This window comes from Struthio camelus, chromosome 1 (assembly GCF_040807025.1).
Source record: "Struthio camelus isolate bStrCam1 chromosome 1, bStrCam1.hap1, whole genome shotgun sequence".
Lineage (NCBI taxonomy): Eukaryota > Metazoa > Chordata > Aves > Struthioniformes > Struthionidae > Struthio > Struthio camelus.
Genome location: NC_090942.1, coordinates 198,091,393 through 198,109,481, shown reverse-complemented (window position 1 = coordinate 198,109,481; position 18,089 = coordinate 198,091,393). Strand labels below are relative to the sequence as shown.

The following is an 18,089-nucleotide window of genomic DNA, read 5'->3' as shown; positions in this document are numbered from 1 at the left end:
TGGTAGCACGTACATCATTCTGTACCAGCTAGACAATGTGACAGTTTTAAAGATGCCTTTAATATAATAGATTTTGCTTTAACCAAAATTGCATAGATAACTAGAATTAAGTACCTCATTAGGAGAAAAAGAATTGCTGAGCTATTAACGTAACATGCAATTATTGCTAAAATCTATTGGCTTTGGTATCAAAGGAATGGAGGGTGTCGTATGTGATGCTAATATTTGAAATGACTTTTGTGGAAAAGACACGAGTACGACTGGTATCTGTGACAGAAAATTTCTAGAAAATATGATTAAGAACAGAGTAAACACACGGATAGTAATGCAGGCTCATAGGGAAGTGTCAGCACAGCTTTTGGAGGTCATGCCACACAAATCAAGTTCATTTGAATGATCATGTGGATGTGAGTGATCTGGTTTATACTGTGTACTCCCAGTTTCAAAGACCTTATGACAAAGCTGTCTATCATAGAGTCTTAAACAAAGTTGTCAAGGAAAAAAAAAAAAGATAAGAAATAGAAATGTCCTTTCATGGCTAACTAAAAGACAGGAAAAGGAAGGGTATGAATAAGTTGTTCTTCTAAAATTTATTTTTACAGTGGATAGAGCTTACCTGGTAGTCTCACCAACATATGTTCAATATACTCATCAGTTGTCTGGAAAATGGGGGAACGAAAACAGACAGTTTTCTGATGATATTACATTTAATTTAAAAAAAAAAACTGAGTGCCAAAGGACCTTATGATACTGAAAAAGCGTAAGATAAATGGGAGGATAAAAGTCAAAATCAATAAATATACATTCAGACACACTGGAAAAAACAGTCCTAGATATTATTCACTACTTCTTACACAATTCCTAGGATTCAATTTTTCATAGTACAAGAATTACACGGTACCAAATGAATTATCCGGTAGCAAATTTACAACAAGAAACAGGTGTTTTTTCACATACCTCACAATTAAGCTTTGGAACTTATTGCTACAAGATGCTTTGAATACCAAAGGAAAAAATGACTACAAAAGCAATTAGACAAAATTAATGGCAAAAAAGTCCCTAAGGGGCTATCAATTACAAAATTGCAATTTAGCTTCTACCTTCAGTGCATCTACATCATAAATATCTCCACAGAGGTTGAGATGGCATGCTGTCTGCTCACCCTATTCCCATACTTCTTTCCTCAGCATCCAGTGCTGGCCATTGTCAAAGACAGGACACCAGACTAGAAGTACCTTTGATCCAATTCAGTGTAACTATTCTTAGGTTATGTGATGTTCACAGACACTAATGGCACCTAAGTAATTTACAACTGAGAGATAAAAACATTGCATTTTGGAACTAAGACATTGATCCTGAAATAAGTTATTCCTACATGCATAAATGTAACAATATTTAGCTGTTTAGGAACTGAACTAAAGCCTGAGAAGGAAACCCTCTGATGTATTTAACACACTTTGATCACAGCCTACAGCACCACGTTGTAAAGAAACAAAATAAATATTGCTATTATTGATTAGAAATAAGGCTTAACTAAACCTCCAGGGCTGAACACTTCCACTTGCAAAGAATTCAGGCTGGAATTCAAATCTAGGCCTAATCAATAGTCCATTAAAAACCTAAAGACTCTAATTCTAAAATAATCAATGGAGAAAAAGATGGAAAGGTGGCTCTGTGACGCCTGCATGAGATCCATCTCATGTAACTTCTAGATGAGATGAATTATTATTTATTTCCATTGACTATAAAGGGAGTCCAAGTGATTAGTTCAGATGCAGCAGTCTACATTACAGGTGTATGAAATCAGATTAGATGAATCCCACTGCCCTGGAGTCTTACTGAAGATTGACCTTTTATCTGTACCCATTTAGAACTCCTCTATGAACTACAGTATTTGCAGAACAAATTACTTGAAAGAAACACCAAAATGATTTTAATAATAAACAGTAAATTCGGAGGTTACTGGTCAAGTCACAGTATGTTGTAAATATGCACTAGCTACTCACATCAGTTTTTGGTCTTGCTCCAGTTGTCACTGAGCAAGACGAACAATCTAGATCCGGGTAGCCTGCTCTTCTATTTTTCCAAGATCCCTTTCCCTGATGATCTCCGTAAGAGCCAGTCTCCACTTGAACTGGGCACTGTAAAAGAATTTTTAAAACCCTGTAAATAAAGGCAAGTCATAAATATTTTTTTAATGTGATGGCATGATAAAAACATTGTAGTTTATCTTTATCTTTTTAAATGCTTTCCTTCTGATGTAAAGTAAAGATTAGGCTTCGATCTTTTTTTTTTCTTAAAAGCACCTGCATCTTTTTTACATTTTGCTATATTAGACATCCAGAAATTTTGTAAAATCGTTTCCTTAACAGCTAGTATACACAACTGGAGTACTAATAAAGAGTAGTATATCCTCTTCAGTATCAAGGAACTGAATCCCCTCTACCTCAAAAGGAGTAGTAGTTTTATTCAAAGTATTTAAAACTATCTTTTGACCTTATTTCATATTCTTTACCTAATTTAAATGGAGACTCAGCAAACTTTCAGTTTCAAATTACAGACTCAGAACATTCAAAATCCACTTTTCATTGTCCCCCAAACCAGGGAAAATTTTACTCAATTGCTCCCTTCCCACACAACTTTTTAAAAGATATATGTCCTAATTCTGGTCACCATATGTAACTGGCCACATTGAATTTAATGCCAGGAAAGAGACCAGCTGCACAACACTTCCCCATATATCTTGGTTTTCTTCAAAAGAAATAAGCAGGTGCATGAGCAAGGAGAAAGCTGTGGTGCAATCCAGCAGGATCCATGCTGGAAACAACCAGGGAACCAGGACTGAAGCTGTACTATATCATTAATCAAAATCAGCCCATTTCCTGGCTGCTCCCCTTCACAAGAGAAAAAATTTGCTGCTGGTCTGTAACAGTAACTGCCTAGTTCCTAGTTAGTATATTCATAGGGCTGTAAAAAAAAAGGAGGCAATGCAAAGCAAACAAAAGAATCAGTATGGGGCCCAAAGAAATCTGAAGATAACATGTTATTTCAAAAGAATTAAGAGGATGCATAAGTTAAAGACAAAGTTTTGTTCTATGAAAATTATCTCTAATATCAAGCAGGGTATTTATAATCAAACAGGATTTCTATGTCATTATTCATGAATGATAAAGGACTAAAAAAACTTAGAAATGTAATTCTCATCTTCAGAACTACTGTTTTTTTCTGGGCTGATTATTAGATGTTAGATAGAAACTAGGAAGATATATTAAACAATAGTGAAACACATCGTTTACCAAAGCTTGTTTTAACTGCTGTTATTTCATTTATAAATTCCCGTCTCTATATTGCAATAAAGATTTTTTTCATAGGAAATGAACAGGTTTTTGAGGAGCTGTACTACCAGTTGCAATTTTTCAAAACTAGCAGATTTGCTCTGTTAATACATTCAGATAGCCCAGCTATCTGAATAGCTATATATTTATAGCATATATTTATAGCATTGGTGAGAATGTTTCAGAAAAAAATACAGATGACAGATTTTAGTTTTTTTCTGATATCTTTACTGGACCAGATACTGAGTCACTCGCACAGTGCTAATGCCCAATGCTATTTCCCAATAAAAATCTGACCAGCAGTAACTGGCAGTTTACACAGATGTAAAGACAGGCCAAGGCAAATTAAATCTCTTAACAGCCTACTTTACGTTACTGAACGATTTAGAAAACACCTTAAATTTCTTCATCAAAATACTGCTAGATCCCTATTCTCACCCAATAACTTCCATAAAATTCATTCACCCAATCATCTATTTGCATTAACTAACAAGGATTTAGATTTTTCTGCAACTTTTTTATTCAATACAGCATTATTAATGAAAGATATCTCCACAACAGCAAAATTTAAATAATAATAAAGTAACAAAAAGTCACTTCAATTAACAGATGAAAATCCTTCACTAGAAAATAGACTAGAAACCCTTCACTAGAAAATAGACCCTTCACTAGAAAATAGACTGTCTCAACCCAGTGATTAAATTACAGATATATTCTTGCAACACAGCATCTGCCACACCAACACTGTGTTGTCTGTTAAAAATTGCCCACGCCCTCAAGAGATCGATTCTCATAGCAGAAGCTCCAGCAAACATGCTGTCGCTTATATAATAGTCACCCACATCTGAGACTTTGGACCTGTGACTTTGGCCTTGCATCTGTGAACACTTTTCCCAAAACAGCTTTTCATTCATAATTTCTTGCCTCAATTCCCAGTTTATATAATGAAAATAAGATAAAAACATATGAAGAACCCATAAGTGGTTTACACATTTACTAGTAAACATGTCTGAGATAGATCTTTTTTCCACTCACTTTTCAATGTGAATGACAAGGATAAAACATTGGATGTGTGTGGAACAAATTACAAGCTATATTAAGAAATAGGGACCAAATGGGATGAATTGATAAAAGATAAATTACTCATGCAACTTGTATGAATACAATAGCTTGTTCATTTTTTTCCACTGCAACTGTCACTTGGAGATTTACAAAGCTTGTTTCTTCACCGTAAATTCATGGAAGATTTAAGAGGATCTATTTCTCTGCTTTGCCTATATATGAAGACTAAGGTCAACTCATTTTCAAACTACGAATTCTTAAATGTTTACATTAGGGCGCATGATTCCCTTGCCCAGAAATGGCTTGATTGCAAACACCTTTGCATGAGACAGCATAGGGTGTCCTGTCATCAGTTCCATGACAGATTGCTCCTGACTCCTCTCTTGGCCTGATCTTGCTGATCCAGTCAGGAAAACCTTTATGATACATGATCTCTCCATCTCTTGCAGTGAAACTGGCTCTTGCATGTTTGAAGGGCATTTTTGGTCTATTAAATAAGACCACAGTAAGAATGTGACTGATTTATCTGATATTTGCTTGTCCACAGACAATTAAAGCAAAGAAAGTTCAGCTGCTTCAGAGCGGGAAGAAGGTGTGACCTGATGAAGAGAAAAGGGAGTGTCATTCCTCAAACCTCATATTCAGCAAAAAGGTGACTTTGTCACTGATATTATAAATATTCTTGGAATCTTCCTGGATTCATATGAGCAGAAGCTAATATTGATAACGAAAACAATAGTGCCAAGACCAGTGAGACTGGCTTAGGGGTGGGTTCTATCAGCATATTAACCATGGCCACCTCTGTATTGTTAGCACAGGCTCTTTTAGGAGACTGTGCCTGAAGTCCTGGCTTCTATACTAAGACATGAGTCTCGCCACTGGACTTCAGTAATAGAAGAGTAAGCATCTGGGATACGGGTACTGGCGTTCTCTATGAACCACTTTTGATGTTGATGCTATCATGTATCAAAGGCCTCTGAACACATTGACTACTTGGGCTTGTTTTTCACTGTCTGAATGCTAAACGTCTTTCACTGAATGCTCCAACCACGGATTTAAGTCTAACGTCCTATGATGCTTAGGTCTTCCTGGAAAGGAAGGCATCATTCCTGGAAAAGGAACGATGCCTATTGAAACTATGGCTTTTGCCTTAGTAGAATAGGCACAGGCATAAGATGACAGACATTAGGGTCACCAGTTAGCAAAACAGACTGCCTCACAATGGGAAGTGCTTGAACTCTGATGGCTTGAATTTCACTTTCAGGCAGAAAAGCCAGCTACATTGTCATTGTACTTTGACAGATGACACTGAGCAGTTTCCTGCAAGAACACAAATCACTGTCCTTTAATAGACAGGCAAGTAAAGATAAAGTGAATGATAAAAAGAATTCAGTTGGATAGAACTGGTTCTGACTTGCTGACATGTACAGTAAGAAAGACATGAGGGATGGTTAAGGCTACTCTATTGCTTACATTCTCACTGCAAAATATGAAAATGGATACTGCAGAAGTGCAGTACCCAGAGATGCAAGATTCTCAGCTCTCCAGCCTGGCAGACATGAACATCCTCATTGTGATGCAAACACACATGTACTTAAAAAACTCACTTTTACAAAATGAACCAGCCTTGAAACACCAGAGACAGCAAGAGCATTCAAGCAAACTCTCTTTCCAGGAACTTCGAGCCAGCACCAACATTCAGAAGAGCTGCAAGTCCGAGTAACTCATAGACTGAAGCAGAGAACAAACACCTCTAACTTCTCATAGGGTTCCCTCTCCAATTACTTGCTTCTATAAAAAAATCTTGTTTATTGAAAAATTACTAAAATTATGTTATTGCTTCCAAGCCCACTTGCCTTCAAAAAAAAACCTTATGAAGCTGCATGTCATCAACTTCGACAAAAGCCATCAAAAAATATTCTTAAATATATGAATGCAACTCTAAATTAATTATTCATATAAAATAAACCCTAAATATTAATTTAAGTCTTAATGAAGACAGTGTCTCTCTTGCTGTTATGTCTTTAAATAAATACTCTACAAGCACAAATAGGCTAACACCAGAACTTCATATTCACAATATTCTATAATGATGAACTGTATCAAATACAATCGCCTGGATCCAAATTCCCTTCTGAAAATGGTATTTTATGAACTTAGCCCATGTTGACAGAAAACTTGCAGTCTGATCCTATGACATATCTGTTCATTTGGCCTGCAGGAGTTCAAGCAGCTCGTGAGATTTCATTACTGAGTCAAAACTGTAACTTCTTTCATCCTTATAACTTGAGTTTCTCATCCTGTCCAGAAACACATCCAGATCTGAGAACCTTTACTTTATGAGCATCTGATAGCTAAATGTTAGAAAATGATTCATACAACACACATTCTTACCAGTTGCTTGTGCCTTTTGGCAGAAGAAGTACTAGAGGGAGAAGAGCCAGCACTCAGAGCTTCTTCAATACCTAAATTCAATTGTTCCAGTTTCTTCATAAGACAGGACATAGAGTCTGACCATTTAGATTCTTTTTTTGGTTGGGTCTAAAAGAAATCAAACATACATGAAGTATTAAAACATTCAAGCTTTTTGTGACTTGAATACTCTCATTTTTTGGCCAGCTCTCAAGAAAAAAGCTGATCAGCTCTTTCCCTATCCTTGGGTGACTTTCTCCATTTAGAAAGCTTCAGCAGTCACTCCAGTCCTGATGACACATACTCATAGCTGCTCTTTGTACCCAAATGATCACACTCCACCTCTGCATATCTGAACGGTTTTCTGACACTTCATCTGGGAAGAACTGTTGCCAGCTCAAACTAAGCATGACCAAGACCAAAACTAAAATAACTTTAATGTCTGCTTCTTAAGCCACTTCTATTTTAACATCTCTCCACAGACTGCTCTGTCAATGAGGATCAGAAAATTGAGGGTTATTGTGTGTGCCATATTTTTTATTATATACCCAGACTTCATCAAGTCTAGTAGTTTTCTGCCCCTAAGCCTGAAAATGTGCCTACATGGCCAAAATACTTTGTGGGTTCCAAACATTTTCTGTTTTCATTGATGTATTTTTCCCCTTATATGTAACCTCCTTCAGTCTATAGCAAAAATTTTTAATCCATTTAAGTGCAGCTGCCAAAAATACTTTTCTTGTTCCTTAGTTTCCTCAAAAGTCTTTCCCAGTGACTCCTCTTAAGCTTCTTTCCATAGTAGTCCCTGTGCACGCTGCCAGAATATGCCTCATTCTTCTTATTCAAATCACTTCTAAAGACCCATGGCAAAAATATAGTCACAATGACCTCCCTGTCTTCAAGGGCAGCTCCAAGTCCATAGTTTAGCTTCCATCCTGAAGCTGCTTCGCTTCTTTCATCTTCCTTATTTTCATGAATTATGCATAACTTTTGCACAGAGATCATTTTATAGCAATCAATTTTAATAGACTGAGCATACAAACATTATTCCATTGCCATCCTTCCAGAATCCCTAAGAGTATCATTTCAACACTACAATACCTAGGGCAGATAGATAAGTAATACCATTATTGTCACTTGATAAACCTTTGTGGTAATCTCTTTTCTTCTGAGGGGCTAACAAGTGGGACATAGAGAAAATCATAACCTATGCTGTTAGAGAACGGAATTGCAGCTGACTTAGTTTCAGCTTAGCCTAAGTCTGACTCTCGCTTAGCCTAAGTGCTCAAAGTAGGTGAAGCCTGCAGGCCATGGGACTGAACTGCAACCCGAAGAACACTACTGACAACGTGGCTGCAAAATCAGCTAGAATCAGCCCTCAAGGATACAGAACAGAGTAACCAGAACGAACAGAGGTAACTGCTGACTTTCAGGTAAGATAAGGTACTGTGGAGCAGGAACACAGCAACCCTCTAGCAACCATCCCGGGATGTAGACATGAATCAATCAGAGGGAAAGAGATCACTGAGTCAGTAAAGCAGACTGGAAAAGACTTTCACTGGCAGGCAGGGAAATAAGACTGTAAAAAGTACAATTACTTAAGAATTCTTTTGTTCTGCGTCCCTCCCTGGAGGCACCCAGCTCAAGCTGTTACTTTGTCATACCATCATTTAATTAAATAATTAATTTAGCTGTTGTACATGCCTGAGACCCTGCTCCTCAGAAACCTAGGGTCAAACTGTTTCCACAACAGTTTGGCACCCCAGATGGGACATGAACTATCATAGAACAAAGCTGTACAAACAGAATCCAGGAGGCTTACACCAGTACTACACTGACATATATTATTCCTCATGTAATTGACTACCTTCACCAGAATAAGCAAGAATTAGGTCCCAGATCTTCAGACTCCTAGTCCCATATTACCCATAGGGCCATATTCCCTCCAAAGGGGAAAGCTTGGCTTAATAGATACTAATTTCGTTTTGGAGCACAGAAAATTAAATGTCCATTTTTTAGTTTTCTAAATATTTATCATTTTTGAAATTTTTCCAATCTATAACAGTATTTTTCCTGGAATACTACTAAAAGTGCTAAGCTGTATTTCAAAACTCTATTAAAATTATTTAAAACACACTCTTTGATTACTTTCCATTGACTTCCAAAACATTTTAAATAAAAATATAGGATGTTCCACAGAAAGTGAGTATCAAAAGACAGTACTCATGTTGAATCCCTTTTGAGTGAGATATCTTTTATAGTAAATGTACATGGAGATATATCTATAGTACCGATTTCTGGACAAAGTAAACATTCAACGTTTTGCTTGCTAATGTACTGATCTTTGCAATATTAAAGAATGCTCAAAAAAAACCCCAAATAAATCAATCCAAACTCCAGGAACAATCAATGTAGCAGTCTGTCAAATCTAATATGAAGCTTCTATTCTCAACACTGTCAAACTGAAATTTGACAGTAAGGAGCTGTAAGAAAGTGTCTTCTTACCAATCAGTGGTAACCGATTTGAGACAACGATTACGTATGGAAATGAGTAAAATATGTTTCGTTTCAGTGATATATGTAAAGAGTGTGTTTATGAGGTGACAAACACTAAAGATTATATTAGAAGTCTGCAATTAAAGCCACCAGGCTAGAAGAGATTTCACCAGGGCAAATGGTGTATTTCCTGTTCCACAGCAGAAGACAGTAGTTAACATGTATTTGGTGTGGGGATACTTTATTTTTTTCCACAGAAAATATGAAGACAAAAGTTCAGAGTCTTTAAGAATGAACTCCGAAGACATCCCACATGCATGTAATAACACACATACAGGATATAATGTTACAATAATCTGTACAAGTATCTGAAGGGGGAGTGTCAAGAGGATGAGGCCAGCCTCTTCTCCCTGGTGCCCAGCAACAGGACAAGAGGCAATGGGCAGAAACTGAACCACAGGAAGTTCCACCTGAACCTGAGAAAAAACTTCTTCACTGTGAGGGTGACAGAGCATTGGAACAGGTTGCCCAGAGAGGTAGTGGAGTCTCCTTCGCTGGAGATATTCAAAACCCGTCTGGATGTGATCCTGGGCAATCTGCTCTAGAGGTCCCTGCTTGAGCAGGGAGGTTGGACTAGATGATCTCCAGAGGTCCCATCCAACCTAAACGATTCTGTGATTCTGTGATTCTGTAATAAACAGTGAAAAGTTTTCCCTTAGATTCAGCTGAAAATTCCAGTGTTTCACTTTGCGCCTGTTGCCTCTCATCTTGTCACTGGGCACTACTGAAGAGTTCTCTTGACATCCTCCCTTCAGATATTTACACACGTTGATAAGCTCTCTCCTCAGTCTTCTCTTCTCCAGGCTGAACAGTCCCAGCCCTCTCAGCCTCTCCTCGTATGAGAGACGCTCCAATCCCTAAATCCTCTTTGCGGCCCTTTGCTGGACTCACTCCAGCACGCCCATGTCTCTCCCGTACCGGCGAGCCCAGACCAGAACTGGATACAGCACTCCAGGTGTGGCCTCGCCAGGGCTGAGTAGAAGGGAAGGACCACCTCCCTCAACCTGCTGGCAATGCCCTTCCTAATGCAGCCCACGATATCACCGGCCGCCTTTGCCCCAAGGGCACATTGCTGGCTCACGAGCAACTTCTTGTTCACCACGACCTCCAGGTCCTTCTCTGCAAAGCTGCTCTCCACCCGAGAGCAGCTCTCTCTTGCCTTCATTGAACCTCATGAGGATCCATCCTGCTGGCCCGTTTCTCCAGCCACTTGAGGTCCCTCTGAATGGCAGCACAACCATCTGGTGTATCAGCCGCTCCCCCCACTTTGCCGTTATCTGCAAGCTTGCTGACCATGCACTTGGTCCTACTTTCTAGGTCATCAACGAAGATGTTAAACAGTGTCGGACCCAGTGTCGACCACATCGCTAGTGACTGGCCTCCAGTTAGGCTGATCACAACCCTTTGAGCCCAGCAGTTCAGGCAGTTTTCAGGCCACCTCCCCGTCCATTTTTCTAGTCCGCACTTCATCAGTTTATCAATGAGGATGTTATGGGAGGCAGCGTCAAAAGCCTTGCGGAAGTCAAGGTAGACGACATCCACTGCTCTGCCCACATCTACCCAGCCAGTCACGCCCATCACAGAAGTGAACTCCATCAGGCTGGTTAAGCATGACTTCCCCTTGGTGAATCCACGCTGACTGCTCCTGAACACCTTCTTGCCCTTCATGTGCTTGGAAACGGTATCCAGGATTAGCTGCTTCATTGCTTTCACAGGGATCAAGGTGAGGCGGGCAGGCCTGGTGCTCCCCCAGTCTTCCTTCTTGCCCTTCGTGAAATTAGGAGTGGCATTTGCTCTCTTCCAGTCCTCAGGCGCCTCTCCTGATCGCAGTGGCCTGTCAAAGATGATTGAGAGTGGCCTTGCAATGACATCAGCCAGCTCCCTCAGCACTCAAAAGTGTATCCCATCAGGACTCATGGGCTTGTGTATATCCAGTTTACTTAAATGATCCTTAACCCGATTCTAGCTCTGTGTGCTATGAGGCGCACTTGACCTTTATCTTGACAAGTATTTACCTACTGTATCAATACTTCTTTCTAGCATTTGGCCACACTCGACAGTACAGTATATACAGAGGCACCAAAACCAACAGTTTTTTTTCTATAATATAAGTCAAATCACAGTAATTTCTTAGAAATACAAGCTTTAAAGAGTTCTCCTAAACTAAAATTCCCCTTGTTTCTTTAAGTTTTGTCTTTTCTAAGTAAGGTTATATATTGTGTCTATTAAATTAAGGGGTTGAGAAAAAAGATGGGTTTTCATTATCCTTCAAGATAAAGCTAAATGGGCCTACTTAACAAATGACATTCATTAATTAGAAAATTGGCACAAAAGTGACACCTGGAACAAAAGCTGATTGGCTATATACTTCAAAGGTTGCCTGAAATTCCTGCTGAACAGCAAAAGCATGCTACTTTAAATTTAAAAATATAGAGCTTGGGTAGTAGGACTTCTAGCACAAGAATAAATTCTGTCAAATCCACTTATAAAGCACACAGATTCTCAGTGTTTGGTTCAATAACTAGGCTGGATACTATGAAAGGGTGACAGGTAGGATAGAATAGCTTTTAAGTATCAGTGTATCTTGTCCACACCAACAACAGAGGCAGTAGGGCTGGAACATCTTTTGAAGCTTTTACAGACTTTTACAGACTTTTCCTCCTGAAGGAAAGTATGAGTATGAAGCATCCAAGAGTCATGGACTATTTTATTCATTGCTTTCCTTCTAAAAAAGGTATACCAGGAGAACACTCTTTTCCACATACTCTCAAGGTCGCCTTTATTTGTTGGCACCTTTTCACTTTTCAGTGGTTGCACTTTTCAGCAGTGCATGGGAACACTGCTTTCTTCATCTTCTAAAGTACCCGAAAATCATGGAAATAGAAGTGCATTACATGAACGCTTTTTGTGTTATCTTGGAATACCCTTAGACACATGAAAAATAGCAGAAAACGAGACAAGAGAATCCCTTGCTAAACAAGTCTTTCACAGCAAAGTGACCTTGTCTATGAAAACCGTATCGTACATTAGGCAGAAGTAGTAGTACTGGTTTTGAAAGTGAATTCCCTTGCCATATAAATGTGTCACGTGCCATATATTGAGGTTAGACTTCAATACAAACATCACAAAACATATTTTTTTATTTAGCACAGAGAATACTACTTAAGTTGTATGTGCTTCCTTACAAAGCAGTTAATGTAGCTGTTATGCTGCATTAGGTAGGTATTATATCTGAAGAATGAAGCCAGCTCTATAGTATTTACTGAGACATATTTAGTGATCAGCCAAACATAAAATTTAGTTATAGGCTGCTATTTCCTACAGCAGTTGCTGCTTGTTTTTTTAACAAAAACATTAAATTTCCTGTTATAACTACACATGCAAATACAGATTTCATTACCACCAATTAACAAAGGACAGAGGTAAAAAAGGGCACAAGACTGCGGTCCATCATCTAAACAATAACTTGTTCTTTTCCGCAGATGGAGAAGTAAATACATTCCAGACATTCAATTATTTGTGCCTTTTGGACCAAAAGCTTCTGCACCCTGTTTTTCAGCTTTCAAGTGCTCTTCACTAATCTTATTCAGCAAAAACATCTGTGATAAAAGGCATGTTTGTTTCAATGTTTTGCCCATGAAGCTTGTTGCAATAGGCGTAATAGCTGCCAGCAAATCTAAATTTAAACTGAAAGAATGTGGTAAAAATATACAAGTCCATATAGAACACTCAGAGGTCAGGGTTAACCTTGCTGCCAGACCTCACCATACATTGGAAGCAGAGACTTCCAAGTGAAGGGTTATGAGAAAATTACCCAATTCTAAATTTATCTGTTATCTTATGGCTTTCACTGCAGAATTTTTCAATAGACCCAACTGTTCTAATAACTAATGTAACATAGACCTGCTAGCGATAATTTACTAACCTCCAAATGGAAAATATCAATGCTATTTAATCCTCCTCCCTAATATTAAACTGATTTAGATAAAATTCTCTGATGTGCTGAGTAGATATGAAAAGAATGATTTTGTGGAAGTATTGCAGGGACCAAATATCCTATTTTGCTCTTGCTCCACTGATGGGGTTCTTCTGCTCTCAAAAGAAGCTCTGTGCAGAAGTTCTCAGCAACTATTGGTGGCTTTGCCCACAGGGGCTAACAGAGGAAGCCAGATTGGATCCATAGACAAAATCCTGCTGAATAAAGCATTTGGAATACAAAGGACTCTTTTATTCCCAAAATAGACTTGTGTGTGCACTCTATACTCTATATATAAAATACTTCCAAAGGGAATTTTGCCACATATCCCACACAACAGCGTTGCTTGAAGAGGCTTTAGATAGACAACTAATGTGTGGCATTTTTCCCCCGGAAAGCAGGTAAGGTAAACACTCCAGTTAGCGACCTTTTCACTTTAAGAATAATATTGCTACCATCTGAAACAATCAGTGAAAGTTTTTAAATTTTTTAAGTCAGCAGGCAAAAACACGAGCATGGCTAGGCTGGCGAGAAAGATGTGGCTTATCAGGGATGTCTCATTTTAAGGCTGAGAGAGAGCTGGATCCCTCTTATCCCAAATACAGGGAATCATTTACCGAAGATGGACTACTAGGATGAAAGCATTTTCTCCAAAGAAAAAGTACAGAAACATTAACATGAAAATAGTGTTGATTTAACCTATTGTGATGGAAATACCTTTTACAGGATGAACTTTTCTCCTCGAAACCTATGATGTATATACTTCTTAAATATGGCTGTATGGAACTTTGTTTTTTCTTCCTTCTCCTTTTTCTCCTTCTCCTTTGTGCATACCTCCCTGAAGATATGCTGCCCTGAGCTATGGAGTCCTTCAAGCAAGTTTTCAGTGTGACACAAGGCTTACAAACCTTGTACACGTTTGCTGGTCTACACCAAATTAAACTTTTTGAAGGCACCTAAGGTTATTTTTGGCTTTCCTCCATTTCTGCTCATAAATGTCACCGTAACACTGGCTTCATCTTTCATTAGCTTAACTGTGTCTTTCTATAACCTACATGTTCGCATTTTAGTAAACTGGTAGCTACATCTTTGCTAAGCAATGCTTAGTTCAAGGATGAATACAGTACAATAAAAAAAAAAATCTGGAAATGCTAATTTTAAGATACAGAACAAAAATATGCATTTTTTTCTCCTAATGATTAAAAGGTTCAGAACATGGAGAAAAGGGAACCCAAAAGGGTACCAAATGAAAACAGTTTAACACAACCTCTACCTCAATTCTAGTATTTCACTTTTTAAAGGCAAACTTATTCCAGCTCAGCAAGAAATAGATTCACTCAGTATTTGTAATAGCTTTTTATCTTTCAAACTGTGAACTAGTAAATATGGCTTTTAATTTATAGTCAACACACTCACTTTGCATAGTGATAATGTCCATGATATAAAAAGAGGAATTAAGAATTCTCAAGTCCCCTCTCTCTTTAAAGGGTTCCTGAATCAATTCTTAAGGACTGCTACACTAAGCTAAGCGGCACAAAAAGAGCAGTACCAAAGGAGTCTTCCAAATGTTTATTAGTTTACAGAAATATTTCCCAGGTGAAGAAACCTGAATTAATTTCTGAGATTGAAAGCCATAAGCTGTATCAGCAGAGCGCTACACTCAGGCCAAGAGATAGAAAGGAGAGAAGAAAGGACCTCACTTGAAGAAAAAGTTGAAGGCAAAATGTTTTGGAAAACAACTGCAAACTACCACATCAGTTTTGAAATAGAGCAGCCCATTGTTCCAGATACTCTAGTATGAAAACTCTGTTGCAGTTTGCTTTTAGTAAAGGCAACCTGCTTTGTAATAGACTTCTCATTTTTAAAAATGACAGTCCAAAGTGACATGTTCTGTTTTTAATATAAAATTGTAACATCATTTGGTCCAATGACTAAAAAAGAAACTTTTTTTCTTCCAATTCACAATGCCTACAGCAAAATTCTCCACCTTCTAACAAATTATTATGTCACACGTGTAACATCGAATTTCACGAACAGGCTGTCGACAGTGCAGGCTTGTCAGACACATGCTACAGAACTGGCACCTAAAAGGCCAGACAAGCTGTCTTAATTGACATCGGCTCCTATTTCAGCATATGAATTATCCTCTTGGGTTATCCCATCTTCAGCTGCTTCAGAATGGAAGCCAGCTCATCATTTATCCGTTCAGAATCATAACATTTCCTCCACCTTCAAACAAGTTAACTGTGTTTCCTATATGCCAAATGACACCTGCTCTAGGTTGCAGTCAAATTTTTGACTCTGGTCCATATGCATTTGTTGTGGTGCCAACTTCAAGAAATAGTGGTTGTATCTCATGATCTTGAATGCCAAAGCAGTTTGCACACATAAGTACTAAGATACATTTTACTTACACTTTACCAAAATTACAAACTTCAGAGTAGCAGTAACTCTTACCACAACTGCCTTGAAAAATTGAATTAATCCGTATCTGTTTATAGAAGGGTATTCTTCCGCAGTACTTCTTGACTAAGCCATGCTGTGTTTCAGACTGTGATTCATGAAAGGTGTTGGGGGTCTCACGCCAATACATCAAAAAAGAGTTACATACAGGAGTGCGTAACTTACAGGTCCTTCTCCCCAGCATTTTTAGTTACGTCTGTAAACTCTTTTGGGATTGGAATAGGACTCAATTTGTTTTTTTAAAGCAGGGTTATCTCTTCATAAAAATGCTCTGGTTAGAGTGTATTGAAGAGCTGGACTCAGTTTCATCTTTGGTCTAATGCAATTTGTAACAGCTCTCCCATAATATAAATAATGAGCAGAAAAAAGAAAAACAAAACATTTGTTGAGAACTGGGTACAACTGACTGCAGATAGTTCCTCCTCTCCTTGCTGAAGCTGTGTCACTGTGCAGAAACGATTCAGAATCAGGCCAAAGAAAGAGGAAATAAGCATGATGATCTACTGGCACCTATCTTGAACAGAACAGATCAGAAGAGTTTTAGTTTTATCCAGCTACTATTGTCCATAAAATGAATGGACAGTTCTGCAAGACTAGTATATGGGTCTTCCTAGTCCTATAAACAGGACTTCATCCCCAAATTACACAACTGAGTTCCTTCTATTACACATGCTCTTATCTGTCCAATGAAACTCTGCAGAAGCAGAACTAGAAGAGAAACTATCCCCACAACAGCTTGTCATCAGAAATTATGGAAGACAGAAAACACAGGCTGAAGGCTTTCCAACAGTTGAGAAACAGAATCCTTATCCTCTATGTTTTGGAGAGGACTAATCACTTGACTATGGAAAATGGAGATACAGCACTACCTTCTTTTATGGAGAAAGCAGCAGTCGCTATTGCATGTTGTGGAAATCCTGATGCTCTCGAAGTACGCGTAGGCTCTGTGGACACCAAAGTGACTCAACAGTAATCAGTACTACCAACCTACCAGTTCCTGACTAAGATCTGCCTCAAGACAAGCATCATGTTGCTCAGCCTCAGTACGAATGCCATGATTTTTGGTATATGCAGGAAAAAAGCAGCTGGGAGAACTTAAAATTGACAAAAGCACTCCAGAAAATAACACAAGAACAGCCACCAGTAGGCCTGACTACTGGGTGGGAACACTGGAGCCTCAAGAGAGGGAAGAGTGGTGCCTTGTACCCAGAAACGAAGTATTATATCATACCCTGATGTGGAGCACGGTAAGCATGACCTCATCCTTAGCAGTGATTTGAGCCAACATGAGCGGTCTCCCCCAAAGACCAGCCAAAGGAATAGCTGTGGAAAGCATACAATAGATCACTCATATGTGTTATCACTTCTTTTGGCTGCTGCTCAGGTAGTGTGTTGTTTAGCATTATTGCTCTACTAGTTTTTGTTACTGTTTTATTAATCTTAGTTAATGAAGTAAGCAGTTCTAATACGCAAGGGTTCATCTATCTTTTTGGCACTCCATCACTCACGCTGATCAGTCAACTGTCACAGCATACCTTGACAAAATTTGGTGTTTGGCACATACGCAAAAGGTGTTACAGGTACCAAGAGCTGTGAATCAATTTGGGCATTCCAGCACCATGGCTGCCCTGACAATGTAACACAGAAGTTATGTCATTTTCTTTAAAGCCAAATAACTCTAGAGCAGATTCTGAAGAGATGAAGACGTTTAAGGATGCAGACCACGCTTTACTGAGACTCTGGCAAATAGCTAAACATACATAAAGAAGCTAGCTTGAATACCTTAAAAAAACCCAAAAAACTGCTGTCTATGTAGGTAACAATAATCTGACTACATTTTTTCTTAAAATACTAGCATCCTTATGTTCCCAATTTTCAGTTATTTTAATTAAAAAAAAAATACTAAACGCAGTAGCAGAACTTTCAAGGAAACTGGTAATAGAGATGTTCCATCTATTATGGAACCCCGGCTATTCAGTATTTTTTTGATTAAGGGCCATATGGAACTTCTGTGGGGCCTACGTTATATATAAAAATGTAATTCACAAAAACACTATTGATAAATATGAAACAGGTAAAATGACTCCACTACTGCTATTAGATTTGTGGTAAACTATAATGAAAAATAAATACCGTACAGGATTTTTAAAAGCGACACTTTTCCCACAATTCACAAACGTTCACAGGGTTCTGTCAAGTTTGACCCTGTTCCCTGCCCAGAAGTTCTTACAATCGACTATCAAGAAGAAATATTAAGGTTAGCAGCCCACTTCTAAACAGAAATCACA

The 18,089-nt window shown here is 38.4% G+C and overlaps 2 protein-coding genes across 5 annotated transcripts in view; both read right to left on the bottom strand.

Annotated features, from left to right (window-relative positions):
- Positions 1 to 18,089, bottom strand: part of STARD13 (StAR related lipid transfer domain containing 13) — a 328,326-nt gene that overhangs the window by 238,187 nt on the left and 72,050 nt on the right. For all 4 annotated transcript variants that reach the window (XR_695808.2, XR_011138676.1, XM_068930087.1 and 1 more), the window contains 2 exons: positions 6,792 to 6,938; positions 2,007 to 2,141 (listed from right to left, as the gene is read on the bottom strand). Coding sequence is in view for 2 of the 4 variants with exons in the window: in XM_068930087.1 (XP_068786188.1) it covers positions 2,007 to 2,141; positions 6,792 to 6,938 (282 nt within the window). In the remaining 2 variants the exon portion in view is untranslated. The remainder of the gene's footprint in view (positions 1 to 2,006; positions 2,142 to 6,791; positions 6,939 to 18,089) is intronic.
- On the bottom strand, positions 9,640 to 17,508 carry LOC138065597 (uncharacterized). Its single transcript, XM_068930090.1, has 2 exons — positions 17,033 to 17,508; positions 9,640 to 11,196 (listed from the first exon to the last, which is right to left on the bottom strand). Exons 1-2 carry the CDS (start codon positions 17,062 to 17,064, stop codon positions 10,524 to 10,526), a joined length of 705 nt encoding a protein of 234 aa, XP_068786191.1. The 5' UTR covers positions 17,065 to 17,508; the 3' UTR covers positions 9,640 to 10,523.